Genomic DNA, 16,956 nt, shown 5'->3' on the forward strand with positions numbered 1-16,956 from the left:
CTTTAGAGAAGGTGACGGAAGGAATAAGGTTCTGATATATTCTCTTACATGGCAGAAGTACCTGAAACATGTCTCAACAAGCATTATTGCAGGAGCAAAGGCTCTAGATACATAACATGTTCTGGGGGTTGAAAGTAGATCAGATTTTAATGGGAAAACTAAGGCTGGATAGGTAAGGTGGGACCAGAGATGCAGGGACCCATAAGTCAGGTAGATTTATTTAGATCTGATGCAAAATGCAAACAAAATAGTCACTGTAGATTTCTGAAGCAATAACAACGTGAAAGCTTAAAAAATATGAAACATTTCATTAACTGCATGACAAGCTTATACAAATCACAATGATTAACTCACTGGCAGGGCAGTGATGATCAATCCAATTGCATTCATCCATGCTGTAATGTTCTCTCTTGGCACTAAAGGCTGACTATTAGTGGGGAAGAAAGAATAAAAGAGTGAAATTGTAGAAGTGACAATGGATCTTATTTTGAGAACATATATCATTTGGGGGGTGACAACTGACCTATTTCAATAAAACTACAATGGATTTTTAGCGAGTAAAAATATAAACAAAAGCTAAATAAGGCTTTTCTTCTTTTTTTGGTCGTCTCCTTTAACAATGGTTGCTGAGCTAAAAGACTATTTCACTTATGTATACTTCTTCTCCAATCATTATCCCCTACTTTACGTTGGTCTTTAAGAAGGGAATCTTGAAAGACTATCTTTAGTGAGAAGTTAACATTATTCCTAAATTAAATGTCAAACAGCTAATAAAGAGTAGAAGTGGGAACAAACCCAGGTCTTCTGACCCTGTTCAGGGCTCATTCCATTTCATCTGTATTACAAAGCCAAGATCTGGACCCAAAAGACAGCCACTATTCAACGTGCATTGGCCTTGGGACAACAGGTTTGTCACACAGCTCCAAATAAAATATCATTCTCTACAAATAAACAATGAATCTTACTGCAGGAAACAGGATACACACCTTTTCAGGACAACATTTAGAAGAGCATTTCCAACATCTTGGCCTGAAACAGCCAAGGCCATGAGCTCCACACAAGTAACATGCAGTGCGTGGGCAGCGGGGTTGGGAAACTCATTGAATCTCCAGTCACAGTTTGGGAATGGACCAGGAGATTTGCCAGCCATTGGTGCAGATGATTAAAGCAATAACTATTTGATTATTTTGAGATTAAAGGCTCACATTTGTATAATGCTTTACAGTTTTCAAATGTTTCACATGTAAACATCTCATTCGATTACCAATTCACCTGATTATGAGGCCTCAAGAAGTGATTTATTGGAGAGCTTAAGAGGCAAACAATACAAACCAAATACAAATAAATACGACATGACCGAAGTGTACTGATAGCAACCATGTGGTCAACCACAGGTATAAACAATTGGTCTTATATAAGTGGGCTCTTGTAATTGTGACATGATAGCTATAGATGCAACCAAGGTATCTGTAGGCTTTATCAACCTATTTTCTTTTAATAGTTATAGGAAAGTTAATAAGAACATTACTTTCTCATGAGTAATTCTTTTACTTCAGGAAATAATTCCTTGCATATGAAAAGAAATCATGCCCATTTATGTAAAATTGCTCTATCTAGTAAATAGTGGCATGATGTATAGACATATTAAGCACAGTGTGCTAATAATTTAAAACAACATAAAAGTGAAGAAATAAAAATACCAATATAGAATCTCTTTCACTAAAAAAAAAAAAAAATAAGGTTTTATTGTTATCTATTAATGTTTTAAAAAACATTCAGGGATTTATTTAAAGCAACAAAATTCTATGTTCTCCAGTGGCAAACAAGATGTATGTTCTATAACACAGAGTACATTTATTTAGGAATAGGATTTTTTTTCTTTAAAACAGATTTTTTCTCTAAAGTCTTTTTTGAAATATAAATTTTAATGGAGTAAATTTCTGCCTATCTGGCATAATGCTGCTAATTTAAGATTTCAAAACCTTCAAAACATTTCAAATAAAATGATCTTAAAAAACTGAAATCCTAGAATATATCAAAATCTTGGAATATTTAAAGACAATATATGTTCACACAAATCAACATATAGTTATTTCTGAAGTGTCTGGAAAAATCACAGTAAAAAGGATATTATCTACTAGTCTGCCAATCAATTTGCAATAGTAGGAGTCATCTGGGACCCAGGGATTGTCTTCTCGTGCATTCATAGCGCATTTCAGGTAAGTGTCACTTAGACACCAGCCCTGTGGTCGATTATCCTTGAGCGACCCAATGATTGCATGGACAAGTTTTCGTTTGAGACTTTCGCGATTTCTCAGGTGCATTTCATAATAGTGCAGAGTGTTATACAAATAGGTCACTGGACGATCTGCCAAATAGAAAACAGATCATTACAATGTTACCTGGTTACTGACAACTGTGAAAAACTAATCCTCAATTTCAAGATTACCAAAAAACAGCTCAGAAGGTTATAAAACGATTTCACATGTTGGGCAATTGCATACAATGAATTTTTTTTTTTTTTTGTGTGTGTACGCGGGCCTCTCACTGTTGTGGCCTCTCCCGTTGCGGAGCACAGGCTCCGGACGTGCAGGCTCAGCAGCCATGGCTCAGGGGCCCAGCCGCTCCGCGGCATGTGGGATCTTCCTGGACCGGGGCACGAACCCGTGTCCCCTGCATCGGCAGGCAGACTCTCAACCACTGCGCCACCAGGGAAGCCTACAATGAATATTTTTATTCTAGGACAACGCAGAAGGCTTCTAACAACATACACAGCTTATACTGAAGGATATTCATCACATTCTGACATAGCAATTCCAGTCCTGGAAATTTATCCTGCAAAAATGACTTATGTGTAAGCAATGTTGCTGCAGCCCTGTTTATACTAGCAAAAGATTAGAACAGTGTAAATGGTGAAAAACAGGGGACTGGTTAGGTCAATTATGGCATGTATGAAGCAGCTTTGTACGTACTGATACAAAATAATCAACTCTAATACATTATAAAGGTTAAAAAAAATAAGGTGCAGAACAATGTGTATATTACATAATATTTGTGAAAAAAAATAAACTACCAACTCCAGAGTATTTAAGGTAGGATACACAGGAAACTGGTAATAGTGATTGCCAACAGGGAAAGAAACTGCCTAGCTGGAGGACAGGGATGGGACTAACTACTTTTCACTGCATCATGTGCATACATTACCCAATACAGAAGAAAAGCATTTTTTTTTTTTTTGGTGGTGGTACGCGGGCCTCTCACTGTTGTGGCCGCTCCCGTTGTGGAGCACAGGCTCCGGACGCGCAGGCTCAGCGGCCATGGCTCACGGGCCCAGCCGCTCCGCGGCATGTGGGAACTTCCCGGACTGGGGCACGAACCCGTGTCCCCTGCATTGGCAAGCGGACTCTCAACCACTGCACCACCAGGGAAGCCCCAAGAAAAGCATTTTTAAAGGAATGCTCCCTTGAACTTCATACCTACTCTGCAGTGCTAAAACGCAATTCAGACTTCTGCTTTGAAGGGAGACATCTCAGATCAAGGACTAAGAAAAACTGCCCCCAGATAAATATGCCCTGTCCCCACAGTGGCTGCTCCAGGACTTCTGTGCTCTGTCACTGACCTCACCATGCTCCAGTTACCAGGCTCAAAGCTTTAGAGTTGTCCTCGATTTCTTTCTTTTGATATTTTCCCCATAACTGGTCAATCAAGCCCAATTCCTACTTCCTTGACTATCTGTCCCTTCTTTCTCATTTTCAATGCCACCATACTTGTTTAGATGCTAATCATACATCTGAACGTCTTGACATAAGTCTTTGAAATGGCTTCCTCCTTCCAAGACATGCTGCGGCTAGAACTGGACCTACCTTTCTAAAAGAATGCTTTCCATACCATGACTTTACTCAGTAACTTCTAGTTACCTCTTGAATATCTGCAGGTTATAAAATCCTAACTTCTCAGCCTGGCATTTACGGTGATCTACCACCAGGTACAATTTAGCCCACTGTTTTGAAAATGCCTTGTTTTTTAACACCTCCATGATTTTTCCAAAGGATTCTTTCTGCTTATCATGCTCTCTTCTCCTTTCTCTTTATACAAATCACATACATCATAGTTCAAACACTATCCATCCAAGAAGCCTGCCAAGATCTGTTTAGCTCATAGTAACATTAGTCTGTTCTGAACTCATACTTCCCTCCTATACTGATTTGGTAATTAATCACACAATATATAAAATAAGGGATCTCTAGTAAATTACTTTTTTTTTGGCTATGATTTAACTATTGATATTTTTATGTTTTCTATTTTATACTTCATGGCATCATCACATAGCACTGCCCCTCAAAAACATTTTTATTAAAAATTATTAAAATAAAACCTTTAGAACTACTATTACCCAAATGGCCATGCCCAGCTTAGTTTTGTCTACAGAGCTATTAGATGGAATTAAAATTTGAAAAAGCTCACCATGAAATTTATATAAGCCTCCCAGGTGATCTAGTAGAGTCTCCAATGACTTGGATACTGGGAGCAGCTCTAAAAATCTGTGGATTACTATATCAAATACTGGGAGGAAACGGAGACACACATTTCCAAAATAGATGGGTAGATACGGAGACTGGATCGGCACAGGAGGATCGACCTGCTCTGCCAGGCCCTCAAAATAGAGCTTCTCCGGGTATTTCTGTGGAAGTGAGGAAATGGTAAATGTTTATGGGATCTTTTGTAATTTTCTTAAAAAAGGAGCTAAATAAACCTGTCATTTTTCGAAGAGTATGAAACTGTGTTTGTTCCTGCAATGCAATGAAATCTAGAGTCCTTTACTCACCAAAAATCTCTATTATCCCAAAGATATACCAAAAGAGATTTACATATGAAAGGATTGGTAATAACGCTTTTCATTTTGTATTGTAAGTACCCATGTCTACTAAAACTGTAGTTTCAATTTATTCTTAACATTAGAGATACTCTAGAACCTTGAGAAAGTTTAGGGAGCTAATTCACTTCTATACAGACCAGAGAGAAAAGAGCAGAGCTGCAGAGAAAACAGCCAAGTCAATTAGCCAAATACCTAAAGTTTGGCCTTAAAAGGGATTAACTGAAGCACTAATTTTAATTAGTACCTTGTGATAATTCATGTGCTTGGTGTGCCAGTCATTCTGTAGCCAGTGTTCTGGGGAATTTTCCTTCACAAAGTCACTTACTCGATTTCTAAAATCATTTGGTTTGAGCAACAGCAACTGAATTATGAAATAACAAACCTGGGCTTCATTCCCTTCATGACTACGCATGGCCTTTGGAGAAGAACAGAAAAATTAAATGAAAATGCCCAACCTGTGCGAAAGCATGGCTCTAAAGAGTCTAAATTTGAAAACAGTAAAACTCACGATTATTAGAATTTCATTATATGTCTAGTCTACCCCAAAACAACTGTTCAGCATTCCTCCAACATATCTGACCCTTTCTTGCCTATTTTTGGCTCTCACCTAGAATGTCCATCTTTATTTTTTGAAATTTAACCTACCTTTTAAGATCCACCACCTAGGTAGATGTAATCTCTCGTTGTCTGGCAATATTTTCCCTACACCTCTAACTTATCCTTTTATTTTACTGATTTATAAACTTACCTTATGTCCCTTACTAGACTATAACCATCTTTATATCTATGCTCTACAGCTAAGAGGTAAATGTTAACCACTTAAGCTCCCTAAATATCACCACTATAGTATTAAAAAAAAATGTAGCATTGTCCAGCCTGGTTCAGTGATTTTTCTTAAAATTTGGCCTGAAATAGACATCAAAATCAGGAGAAAAAACTGCTTGGGGAACACTGGGTGGCTATAAGAAACACTCAGTTATGACTATGGCTACCAAAGTGTACAGAAATGGTTATAAGTACTGAAAAAAGATTCAGTGACCTTTTACTACTTCCTGCCTCTAGTAGGAGCCTTTGAGAATCAACTCAGGGCATTACAAGGCCAGGACCACATCTGTCTTATTTACTTCTATACCTTCTGTGCATACGACACAGTAGATATTCAGTACATGCTTACTGAATGAATGAAGAAATTGGGGAATCTCTAGTTCCTTAGGGAATTGATAGCAATACTTGTTTTACAGTATAAATTTATTAAATCCTTAGAAACAACACAGAACAGATCAGCACAAGATCCATTAGCCATACACATCAATCCAAAAGAGAATGGGACTGCTTAGAAATCTGTTCTTAAGTAAATGTATTCTTACCAGGCAGAGAATTAATCTGTCCAATGTAACAATGTTGTACTTCCATACCATGTCATTAAGAATTTCAATGCATTTGTTGAGTTGCTGACCCCCAGCTGATGTAGAGAACTCATATACCAGGAAATCTGCAAATGTTCTCACATGGACTACCAAGGCCCTAGCTCCAATTCTCTCTAACACTCTGGAAAGCAGAGAGTAAAAAATAAATTGCATTGCTGTAGGGTATAATGGATTGCCAAATGGAATGCAGATCTAGGTTTCTGGCTTACCTATAGCCAATCTGATTAATATGATCTGTTTCCAGGAGCATTTTCCAGAGAAGACAAAGGAAGAGAGGAGGAGAGCGTTGTGCAGAAAAGTGGGTAATGATGTCATTTTCATTCGTCATTGACTTCCACTTCCTATACTCCTCCTCCACGTTTTTTTTCAGATTAAAACGGCTTTCCTGAGGTACATTATTTTGTTTAAAGAATGCCTACAAGGAAGAACAGAAGTTTATTTCAATGGTTGTAGTAAAAAGGGCTATGGCTACAGAGTCAAGAAACCAGCTCCAGGCTTGACTCTAACACTAATAAATTCCAGGTCACCTCAAGCAGCTCAGTAATCAAGGCCTGAATTTCTATACTGGGAAAATACAAAGGCTTGATTGGATTATCTGTAAGATTTCTTTCCTAGATTTTCTAAACAGAAATTCCAAGCAAGCCTGAATTTCAAAGTTTCTTCAATCATCTGTTGATACTTCTGCTCATCTTTGGGAAAAAAAAAGGAAAAGAAAAAGAAATTTAAGTACTCTTTGGTTACATATCTTAGTATATCTATAAGGAAAATCCATTACACTAGCCGAGTGATTCTCAGAGTATGGTCCCCAGACCATCCGTATCAGTGTTACCTGGGACCTGTAAGAAACGCAAATTCTCAGGCCTTATCCCAGACCTACTGAATCAGGAGCTCCGCAGCTGGGGTCCAGCAATCTTTAGCTAAACAAGCCCTCCAGGTGATTCTGATAAGTTTGAAAAGACCTACTGTTCCAGCCCTATTAAAAGTTACAGAAAACAGATGTTCATTATGCCTAAAATTTTCTCTGCCAAGTGGAAGACAGATGAGGTTTTCCTTTCTCCATATTATAAAAGCCAAGTTTATAGTTTTCTCTGTGTGATTTTAAAAAATCAGTCAAGTGTACATGATGTGTATTCTGTGAAGCTCCATTACACTGTATTTCTCCCCATTGCTGTTCTATGAGAATTTTTCAGTTAATGTGTTAAATCTCACAAGATTCTAAAACTGTTCACTAGTAAGATGAAGCCATAACAATTAAATTTTTAGAAACATATCCAGTCCTATAATAAGACAAGGAAAAAACTCAAGAGATTTTGGAAGTAATAGCAAGGATTTACAAAAAAAAGAAATAAAAGCTAATTTTCTCTGGGTATCATCAAAACTCTCTAGAATAACACAGTAAATGGGAAGAATGATTTCATATACTGTAGACTCAATATATAATTCAAGATGAAATTACCTGCAGTGGGCCTGGAAAACAACTAAGGGTGTGTGAAGCCCAATTATGAGGAGTAAAACTCATGATGGTCTGAAGGATGTCTTTACACCAAGTTCCCTGAATTGAATCAGAGCCTGTAAAAAAATCTAAACACAAGCAAACAAATGTAACCCAGATATAAAAGATCATGGCCACAATTCATAAAGGATTTCACAGAAAATTCACAAGTATGTACACTCAGAGAATTTCACTGCAGTGCATTCACTACTTAACTAGTAATCACATCGGTAAATGTGAACATAACTAGTGAAAAGAAGACAAAAGACATTTGGTATCTTTTTTTTTTTTTAATTACAGAGCACCACTGATAAAAGACTGGTACAGGCCCATCACGACTGCTCATTTAGTTCACTCTGACAATGAGGTATTAGCACTTTACTGAGCCAAGGAAATAGAATTAATAAAGTACCACATCTCTTTTCTGGTGGTTGAAACAGCTATAGACTATAACTCTCTAAACCAAAGAGGTTTATTTATGTAAAATAAGACAGTTTACACAAAGGTATTTGAGGTTGCTAAATTCAATAACTATTTCTTTAAAATAACCATTCTCGAAGTGTGGTCTGTAGACTCTGTGGGTCCCCAGTATCCTTTCAAGGATTCGATGAGGTCAATGCTATTGAAATAATAATAATACTAAGATATCATTGGCCATTTTACTGTGTTGAAATGTGCACTGATGGCACAAAAGCAATGGTGGGTAACACTGCTGGCCCTCAGAACAAATCAAACAGTGGCACCAAACAATACTAACAGCCACTGTAATCTTCACCACAAAACACTCTTAGCAGGAAAAAAAAAGTGCCATTTCACTTAAGAATATCCTTGATAAAGTAGTAAAAAAGATTGTATCTCAGCCCTTAAGTACATCTATTTGTAATATTGTGTGTGATAAAATGGAAGTACGCATAAGGTGTTCCACCTACACACCAAAGTATGATGGGTATCTTGAGGAAAAATACTTGTGCGATTGAGTACTGGGTCAAATTAGTTCTTTTTTTCAATGGAATTCCAATTTTACTTGAAAGAACATATAGTTTTCTGGATTTGGGCATTAGGCAGACATTTTCTTGAAAATTAACAAAGGGAGTCTGTCACTTCAAGAAGAACAAATGACTGCATCTTTTACCAATGATAAAATTTGACCTTTCAAGTGAAAATTAGAATTTTGGAAAACTTATATACACTACCACAAGCCTAATAGTTTTCCAAAACTTAAAGAATTTTTCTAATGAAATCTGTAGTGAGATTCAAAAATGTAATTTTCTTATACTACATAATGAAAGGTGTCAACATTTACAAGCTCTATCTACAGAACTCAGCAAACCAATGTTTTCTAAAAAAACAATTCATGAATTTACAAAATATGCATGAACACAAAATCCATTAAATGTACAAAATAGACCAGTGGGTTATAAGGTAACAGAGTACGAAGAGTTCACTGATAGGACTTTGTATTCCATTTAAGAAACTATCAATTTTTCAATTTTGTGTGACATCAAACAATATTCATAATTAGCTGAAAATGTTATTAAAATACTCTTCCCCTTTCCATCTCCTACCTGTGTGAGGCCATTTCCTTTTTACTTACTTCTACTAAAATAACACTTGCAATAGATGAGATGTAGAAGCAAATAAAAGAATCCAGCAATGTTCCTTTACATCAGACATTAAAGAAAGATGCAAAGGGCTTCCCTGGTGGCACACTGGTTAAGCATCTGCCTGCCAATGCAGGGGACACGGGTTTGAGCCCTGGTCTGGAAGGATCCCACATGCCACAGAGCAACTAAGCCCGTGTGCCACAACTACTGAGCCTGTGCTCTAGAACCCACGAGCCACAACTACTGAGCCCACATGCCACAACTACTGAAGCCCAGTGCGCCTGGAGTCTGCTCCGCAACGGGAAGCCACCGCAATGAGGGCCGTGCACTGCAACGAAGAGTAGCCCCTGCTCACCACAACTAGAGAAAGCCCGCACACAGCAACAAAGACCCAATGCAGCCAAAAATAAACAAACAAACAAATAAATAAAAGCAGCTCTATAAAAAAAAAAAGAAAGATGCAAAACATGTAAAACAATGGTACTTCTCACTAAAGTTTTGTTTTGGAGACAACAGGGTTTATTTTTCATAAAAATTATATCATGTATGTTAACATGCAATAGGTTTATTAGTGTTATTTTAAAATAAATCAAATATTTAAAAAACTCCTACTTTAATATCTGACAAAGTAAATATCATATATGTAATCCATATAACAGAAAATCTTTGGGAATTTCAATTATTATTATTATTTTTTAAGAGTATAAAGTGGTCCTGAGACCAAAAAGCTCAGGAACCATGACTTTAAAATGATGTTAGATGACCAAAAACTGATGTTCAACCTAGTTAAAATGGTAGTACACAGAGAAGAATTTACATTAATTACTGAAATGGTGAAGATATCAAAACAACAACTGGTTTTTTGGAAACAAGTGAGAAGAATCTTTTCAGTAGGTTACCCTCCCCCCTGCCCCTTAGTAGTCAGGAGGGACACAGCACACTCTGACTCATCTGTGTCTGTTGGTAGTGGCTGCATATTCACTGTACCTGTTACGTGAGTTGCTCTAGCTAAGGTCAATATCAAGGCGCGGTTCAGTTCTTCAGATTCCGCTGAAAGCACCGTTTTGGGATCGCTAAGGAAGCGTGTAAACTGTGGCTGTACCTCCGAGCTACCTAATGCTGTTATAAGCCTGAGTGCAGTGCTCTCAACACTGAAAAGTGGGAGAACAAAAACAATCATTAAAAGATTAAGCTACAGATAACATCTCAGAACTACAGAATTAAATCTAATTCTACGTTAATCACAACGGGAAAACATGCAAACTATAAATTTCCCTTCTTTGGTTAAAAACAAACAGACAAATGAACTCGTCTTTTGTGTGGGAATGAGCTTTGTTTAATTTGTTTTAAAAGCCCGACGTGCCAAATTTTACAGCAAAAGATAGCTTGTAGCCTGCAGGACTAAAAAATTTCACCCGGATGCACAGCATTTCAAAAAGTACATCCTTTAAAATTTGAAATGTATTTTCACTTAGAGAAAATCAAAATGATGTGATACTTTAACCATAATCTGAAGTATATTTGAATCCAGTATTCTAAAGGGCTAAGTTAGAATACAATGTCAAAGGTCTTGGAAGTACTTGTTCTCAGTCCGAAGATCCCTAGGCAATAATTCAACTATCTTACTAGGTTTCTATTTAAAAACACTGGACTCTACTTCTTCTATACTGGAAATAAAACACTCCAGAAGCCCTGGAGTTTTATGACAGTGAATAAAAATACTGTGAGGTAATGGATTAAGTTCCCCATCTCCAACAAAGTTTCTAATAAATCCAAGGAAAGACAGTCTCCAATGAGCTCACCAGAGATGGAGCTGGTTCTGGTTGGTTTGTGCAACTGCAGCCAAAGTATGAAGATGACTCAGGAGCTGAACTCTGTAATGAGGCTGAATGTGGTGCATCCGGTAGCTGAACATCTCAAGAAGCGTGTGCAAGATCCCCCAGGCATGAGACTTGAAAACAGTTGGCAAAAGCTGACCTTGAGGAACAAGACAGTTTAAGGCACCAATCAGTAACAGCTATGTATTAAAAGATACCTGAAGAAAAGTCACACTGAATAAAATCCATGCAAAGACTCTGATCATGAACACACATACATACAAACATACAGATACACATGCACACATATATACTCATATATTTTCCAAATCTTCTCCATAATTTGTACTTTAATTTTAAGGAAGAAAATCCAGATCCTAATTTTTGGGTTGGCCAAAAAGTTCGTTCGAGTTTTTCTGTTACAAAACGAACTTTCTGGCCAACCCAACAATACCAACTTTGCTTTTTTTTTTCTGGAATTTGACAAATGATACTCAAGTTCATCTGGAAAGGTAAAATAAGAGCGACGATATGGAAAAAAATTACTCTAACCTTCCTCACTTCTTTATTTTTATTTAGTTATCTTTTAAATTACTTTCATAATGTTACTGTTCCCAACCTTTTGAAGCATGAGGATCACTTTCTAATACACAAATTGCATCACACCCCCTCCTCCCTGCTAATAAAGTTTAATTTGACTTTCAATTATCTGGAAAAAAGAGTAACCATGGTTAAAATGATACTGTATTAATAAAAAGTTAAAATTACCTCAAATCAGAAAAACACTTCCATATTAGAAAATATCTATTATTTAGAACTGCATAACAACCAACAGACGTCGTACAATGTCTTCTGCAATGCAGGAACACCCCCTGCCTATTGCCAGTCAGACTTGGTACTCATTGCTGCCCCGGGCAAACCAGAAAGAGAGGCAAATGGGACCGCTGGTTTTTATATGAGTACAGGCATCACGTCTGTCCTGCTCACTGCATCCCAAGCACCTAGCACAATTACACGCCCCCCCTTTCTTAACCATAACTTTACTTTAAAACATGCATCCCACTCCCTTGACCGTCTGTGAGGGTCTATCCCTCTTTTTTGTTTTATTTTTCTCTGTAAGGTTCATCACCTGACATATTCCATATTTCGATTATTTACATTTTTTGTCTGTCTTCCTCATTTAGCAGGTAATCTCTACGATGGCAGTGATTTCTGTACACTGCTATATCCCTAGCAACTAGAAAAGTATACGTTGAATGAATGGAAGCGTTAATGGTTAAAAACACCAGAAAGTCCTGTCTTACTGATAAATCCTTTGATGCCCAAAGACTCTATTTCCATATAGACCAATAAACGGCTGTACGTTTCCACTAGGGCTGGAGCCAAGGCCACACTGGACTTTGCATGAGCAAGTTTTATCACTCTGGTAGCAATGCTGTGGATAAGGCTGAGGAGAAACAACATATTAAAATAAAAGAAAATAAAAATTCATTACTTTTGACATAAACACAGGAATTATTCTACTTATTGAGAACTTGGTATAAATCTGAACTTAAATATATGAAATGAATCAGCTCTGTTTTAATCATTTAGGTTGTACAGGACACATGGTAGTGATGCACTGTACAACCTGAGACTAATTCTGGTTTCCACGCTGCTTTCAATGTGCCTCAGGATCTCTCTGCTCACAGAAAAGCAAAATTTGGGTACAACTCATGTACCCAACTCAAAATTTGGGTACATGCTCGAATGGTTTTAGGCTGTTTCTTTTTCAAATATGTAACTAAAGCCATTTAAGAAATTAACTTTTGTTACAGAATTACTTAACAAATCACTGGTAAGACCCAAATATTAGGTACTAAAGGGACTTTCCTCAATTTTGTCACATATGCCAGTAAAGCGCTTGTATAATTCTAGCACAATGTTAACCATTTGAAAAAGAGCATGTTTTTTCTAGAATCAATGACCCCCCACCTGGAGGTCCACACATACATTCTCTTTGACCTAGGCAGTGTTTGAAGTTTGAGCCAACACTTAATGGTTGAGAGTCTAGAAATAAAAGCCCTTTCCAAAAAAAACAAGAACTAGATACACTAATGTTCATTCTTACATTGCAGAAATTAGCACAAGTGGCAGCACCATTAAGTTGAGCCCCTCCCGCTCCAGTCAGCCTCAACCCCTCTATACACGCAGGCTTCCGTGCACACTATTACCTGACTCGCCTTCACGCAGCCCCAGGCAGGCGTCACTCACTTACATTATCAGCTTGGCTCCTATGGGCACTTGAGGTTCTAGAATCACACCCAACACAGCCCTTTCTGTCTTTTAGAAACCATAAATGTCAATTCTAAAAGCACTCTTATGTACAGTCAACATAGGAAAGATATTACAGTTTTTGCATCCCTGGACTCAGCAATTCTACTTCCAGCAAATTATTTGATAAAAATGGAATTATGGATAGGTGCAAAGACAGCCAGAAAGGTGCAAAGACAGCCAGAAAGGTGCAAAGACAGCCAGAAAGATAATCTTCATAGCCATCTTTATAACACTGAGACACTGCAATCTCAGTATCCAACTATGTGGAACTGACTAAAGAATCATACATAGACACACAAAAGACTTCTTTGTAGCAATTAAAACATGTTCCTGAAGAGCACTAGATCTAAAAACATGTTTAATTAAAAAAAACCAAAAAACAGGTGTGTAATAGATTATGTGAGAAAAAGGTGGTTATAAAATAGTACTGTAGTTAAGAACACATTTTGAAAAAACAAAAATACCCCCTATAAATTCATATATTTATACATAGAAAAAAGACTCAAAACATATATATAAATATAATTTTACAATGCTTATTTCTTATGGAGGGATTATAGCAATTATTTTCATTTTCTTTGGGTTTATTTGTATATTCTAGAATTCCTATAATAAACAATAACATTTTTGTAATAAAATAAACCTAAAGGTTTTTAAAAATATACCTGGCCATAAAATATACACACATAATCATGAAATCAAGTCTTTGCTGCGCTGATATCAATTCCCTGGCATAGGACGAAATAAATAAGAAAGAACATACCTCATTTTGGCATGAACTGTCAGTGAATCCAGGAGGTTCATTGGTAAGGGAGTAATAGATCCTGAAGCCAAACAGCTCGTTCCAGGAAGAGGTATCCTCATAATTCCATTTCCATAAATAGTTTCTACCAGAGCTCCCATGGGTAATGTAAAACATTCTGAATTTGTAGAGTATGCATTACACAGCAGGGCGATCTTATAGTCATTCATCTGTAAACTTTTATTTCTAAGACTCTGCTGTAGGAACCTAAAATTTCAAGTTCCATTCAACAGAAAAAAAATGCAAATAATTTCTAGAAAGGTAATTTGCATTTCTAAAAAAGTTTAATTTCATGCAACTATATATTTATTTCTATAGGTATTATAGTTTCTGCCCAAAACATAGTGTTAACACATATAAAAGACTGAAAAGCATTTCAGAAAGAATGTAATGATAAGTGAACACTGAATGGTTGTTAAGTATGTACTATATATACTGTACAAAGATTCAGATAATGAAGAAATAACTCACAGATTCATGAACTAGTCTTCTACTTACCTATTTGCTTAAGTACAATAATATACCTTCATTACAGATGTCACTAAGAAAAAATGGTTAAGGGTTACCTCATAAAATGAAAGCCAAACGAAATGTAAAGTCTGACTACCCTACAGTCTCCTATGAAGAGGCCCGACAGTCCTTTTCAGAAGTTCAGCTATTCCTAACACCCTTGACGGAAGCCCAGTCCTATCTAAAAGAGGGCATCTTCTTTGAGTAATCGCAGCTTTGGAAATGATGTAAGGGAGCATGCCAGCCAGATCAGCTCAAGCAATCCTGGCAGCCCAGGGAGTGAAAGATATCCCAGTCAGATCATGCTCAAGTTCCAAGTACTTAAACAATTTTGAAACATTTTCACATAGTTTTGGAAATTAAGTATTTTAACTAAGGTAAAACATGTAAAAGCGTAGACCTGAAAATTAAAAAATATATATATAAATATATATCTCCACATACATATAAACAGGCTTGGTTAATCTTCTAGTTGCTTTCTGCTGCAACTGATCAGGTTCCCTTAGTTATAACGTACACATTAAATATTTACCCTTACCTCTAGTGGATGTGGGAAGATTTCCATACTTCACATAAATACTGAGACCAATATTAGTCTACAACCCACTATTTATTAAATTAAAAGAAATGAACTGTCAAGTTACAAACAACTTACTCATGGTGAAGCTTTAGGGAATGAGGTATTGGAATCTGTAGCTTGGAGTTGTCATTTTGGGCTTTTCTATTGAGGTGAATCCAAATGCAGGTCATTGCAAAGGCATGAGTTGACTGGGGTTTGTTAATGTCAGGAACTGGGATAAACTAGAAAAGAACAATTTAAATATAAGAAAGAGTAGAATTAACTAATTATTTATATTTTAGTAATCCATTTCTGCTGTATCTCATAATTTAGCTCCAACTGTCCTTTGACTGTTCAATAACACAAATCAGAAGATCTAACAGCTATCAAATATTGAAACTACTACAAGATTGTTTTTACTTGCCAAGAAAATAACTGAAATCCACAGGTGCTTAGTCAAGCTTTTCCTACTGCCACAAAGCATTCATAATCATTAAATTTTTATTCTTGGACTCCCCTGGTGGCACAGTGGTTAAGAATCTGCCTGCCAGTGCAGGAGACCCGGGTTCGAGCCCTGGTCCAGCAAGAACCCACATGCCACGGAGCAACTAAGCCCGTGTGCCACAACTACTGAGCCTGCACTCTAGAGACCGCGAGCCACAACTACTGAAGCCCGCACGCCTAGAGCCCGTGCTCCACAGCAAGAGAAGCCACCGCAACGAGAAGCCTGCGCACTGCAACGAAGTGGAGCCCCCGCTCGCCGCAACTAGAGAAAGCCCGCGTGCAGCAATGAAGACCCAATGAAGCCGAAAATAATCAAATAAATTTATTAAAAAAAGTTTTATTCTTTAAAAATTAAACACATCATTATGAAAAAAATTAATCACATCATTATCTTACTGAGTGTGATAAATATGAATACAGAGTTTCTAAAAGTCACATATATGCTTTCCAAGAACATATAAGAGACATGCAATCTAAATGAGTAACATAAAACATATTGTTTATTGATGGGTGAAATGACACGGATGTCTGGAATTTGCTTTAAAATCATCGGCATTAATCAAAAAGATGAGGAAAGAAGATGAAATAAGAATATTTCTTGGACTTCCCTGGTGGCACAGTGGTTAAGAATCCACCTGCCATTGCAGAGGACACGGGTTCGATCCCTGGTCTGGGAAGATCCCACATGCTGCAGAGCAAATAAGCTCGCGTGCTGCAACTACTGAAGCCTGTGCACCTAGAGCCTGTGCTCTGCAGCAAAGAGAAGCCACTGCAATGAGAAGTCCACACACAGCAATGAAGACCCAACGCAGCCAAAAAAAAAAAAAAAATTCTTGGTGATGGGACAGGAGTGTCTTTTTCTATTTACTCTATATTTTTTTGTGCATTTAAAAATTTCCATAATAAAATGTTTCTAAAAAATGACAATCATCAATATATACCATATTTTACTCAAATACCTTATATAATAAAACACTAGTGTGACACACTCAATTGGCAAACAACCAAAAAAACCATATTAACAGATACTGATATTATGTCGTCATTCA

At 37.0% G+C, this 16,956-nt stretch overlaps 1 protein-coding gene across 3 annotated transcripts in view; it reads right to left on the bottom strand.

Annotated features, from left to right (window-relative positions):
* Positions 1-16,956, bottom strand: part of MED23 (mediator complex subunit 23) — a 42,781-nt gene that overhangs the window by 5,209 nt on the left and 20,616 nt on the right. For all 3 annotated transcript variants that reach the window (XM_082668947.1, XM_082668946.1, XM_082668948.1), the window contains 13 exons: positions 15,500-15,645; positions 14,296-14,541; positions 12,521-12,663; positions 11,202-11,376; positions 10,387-10,550; positions 7,760-7,884; positions 6,513-6,718; positions 6,244-6,424; positions 5,121-5,291; positions 4,465-4,681; positions 2,132-2,368; positions 987-1,152; positions 355-427 (listed from right to left, as the gene is read on the bottom strand). In XM_082668947.1, coding sequence (XP_082525073.1) covers positions 355-427; positions 987-1,152; positions 2,132-2,368; positions 4,465-4,681; positions 5,121-5,291; positions 6,244-6,424; positions 6,513-6,718; positions 7,760-7,884; positions 10,387-10,550; positions 11,202-11,376; positions 12,521-12,663; positions 14,296-14,541; positions 15,500-15,645 — 2,250 coding nt within the window. The remainder of the gene's footprint in view (positions 1-354; positions 428-986; positions 1,153-2,131; positions 2,369-4,464; positions 4,682-5,120; positions 5,292-6,243; positions 6,425-6,512; positions 6,719-7,759; positions 7,885-10,386; positions 10,551-11,201; positions 11,377-12,520; positions 12,664-14,295; positions 14,542-15,499; positions 15,646-16,956) is intronic.

The sequence above is a fragment of the Grampus griseus genome (assembly GCF_964374135.1).
Source record: "Grampus griseus genome assembly, chromosome: 13".
Lineage (NCBI taxonomy): Eukaryota > Metazoa > Chordata > Mammalia > Artiodactyla > Delphinidae > Grampus > Grampus griseus.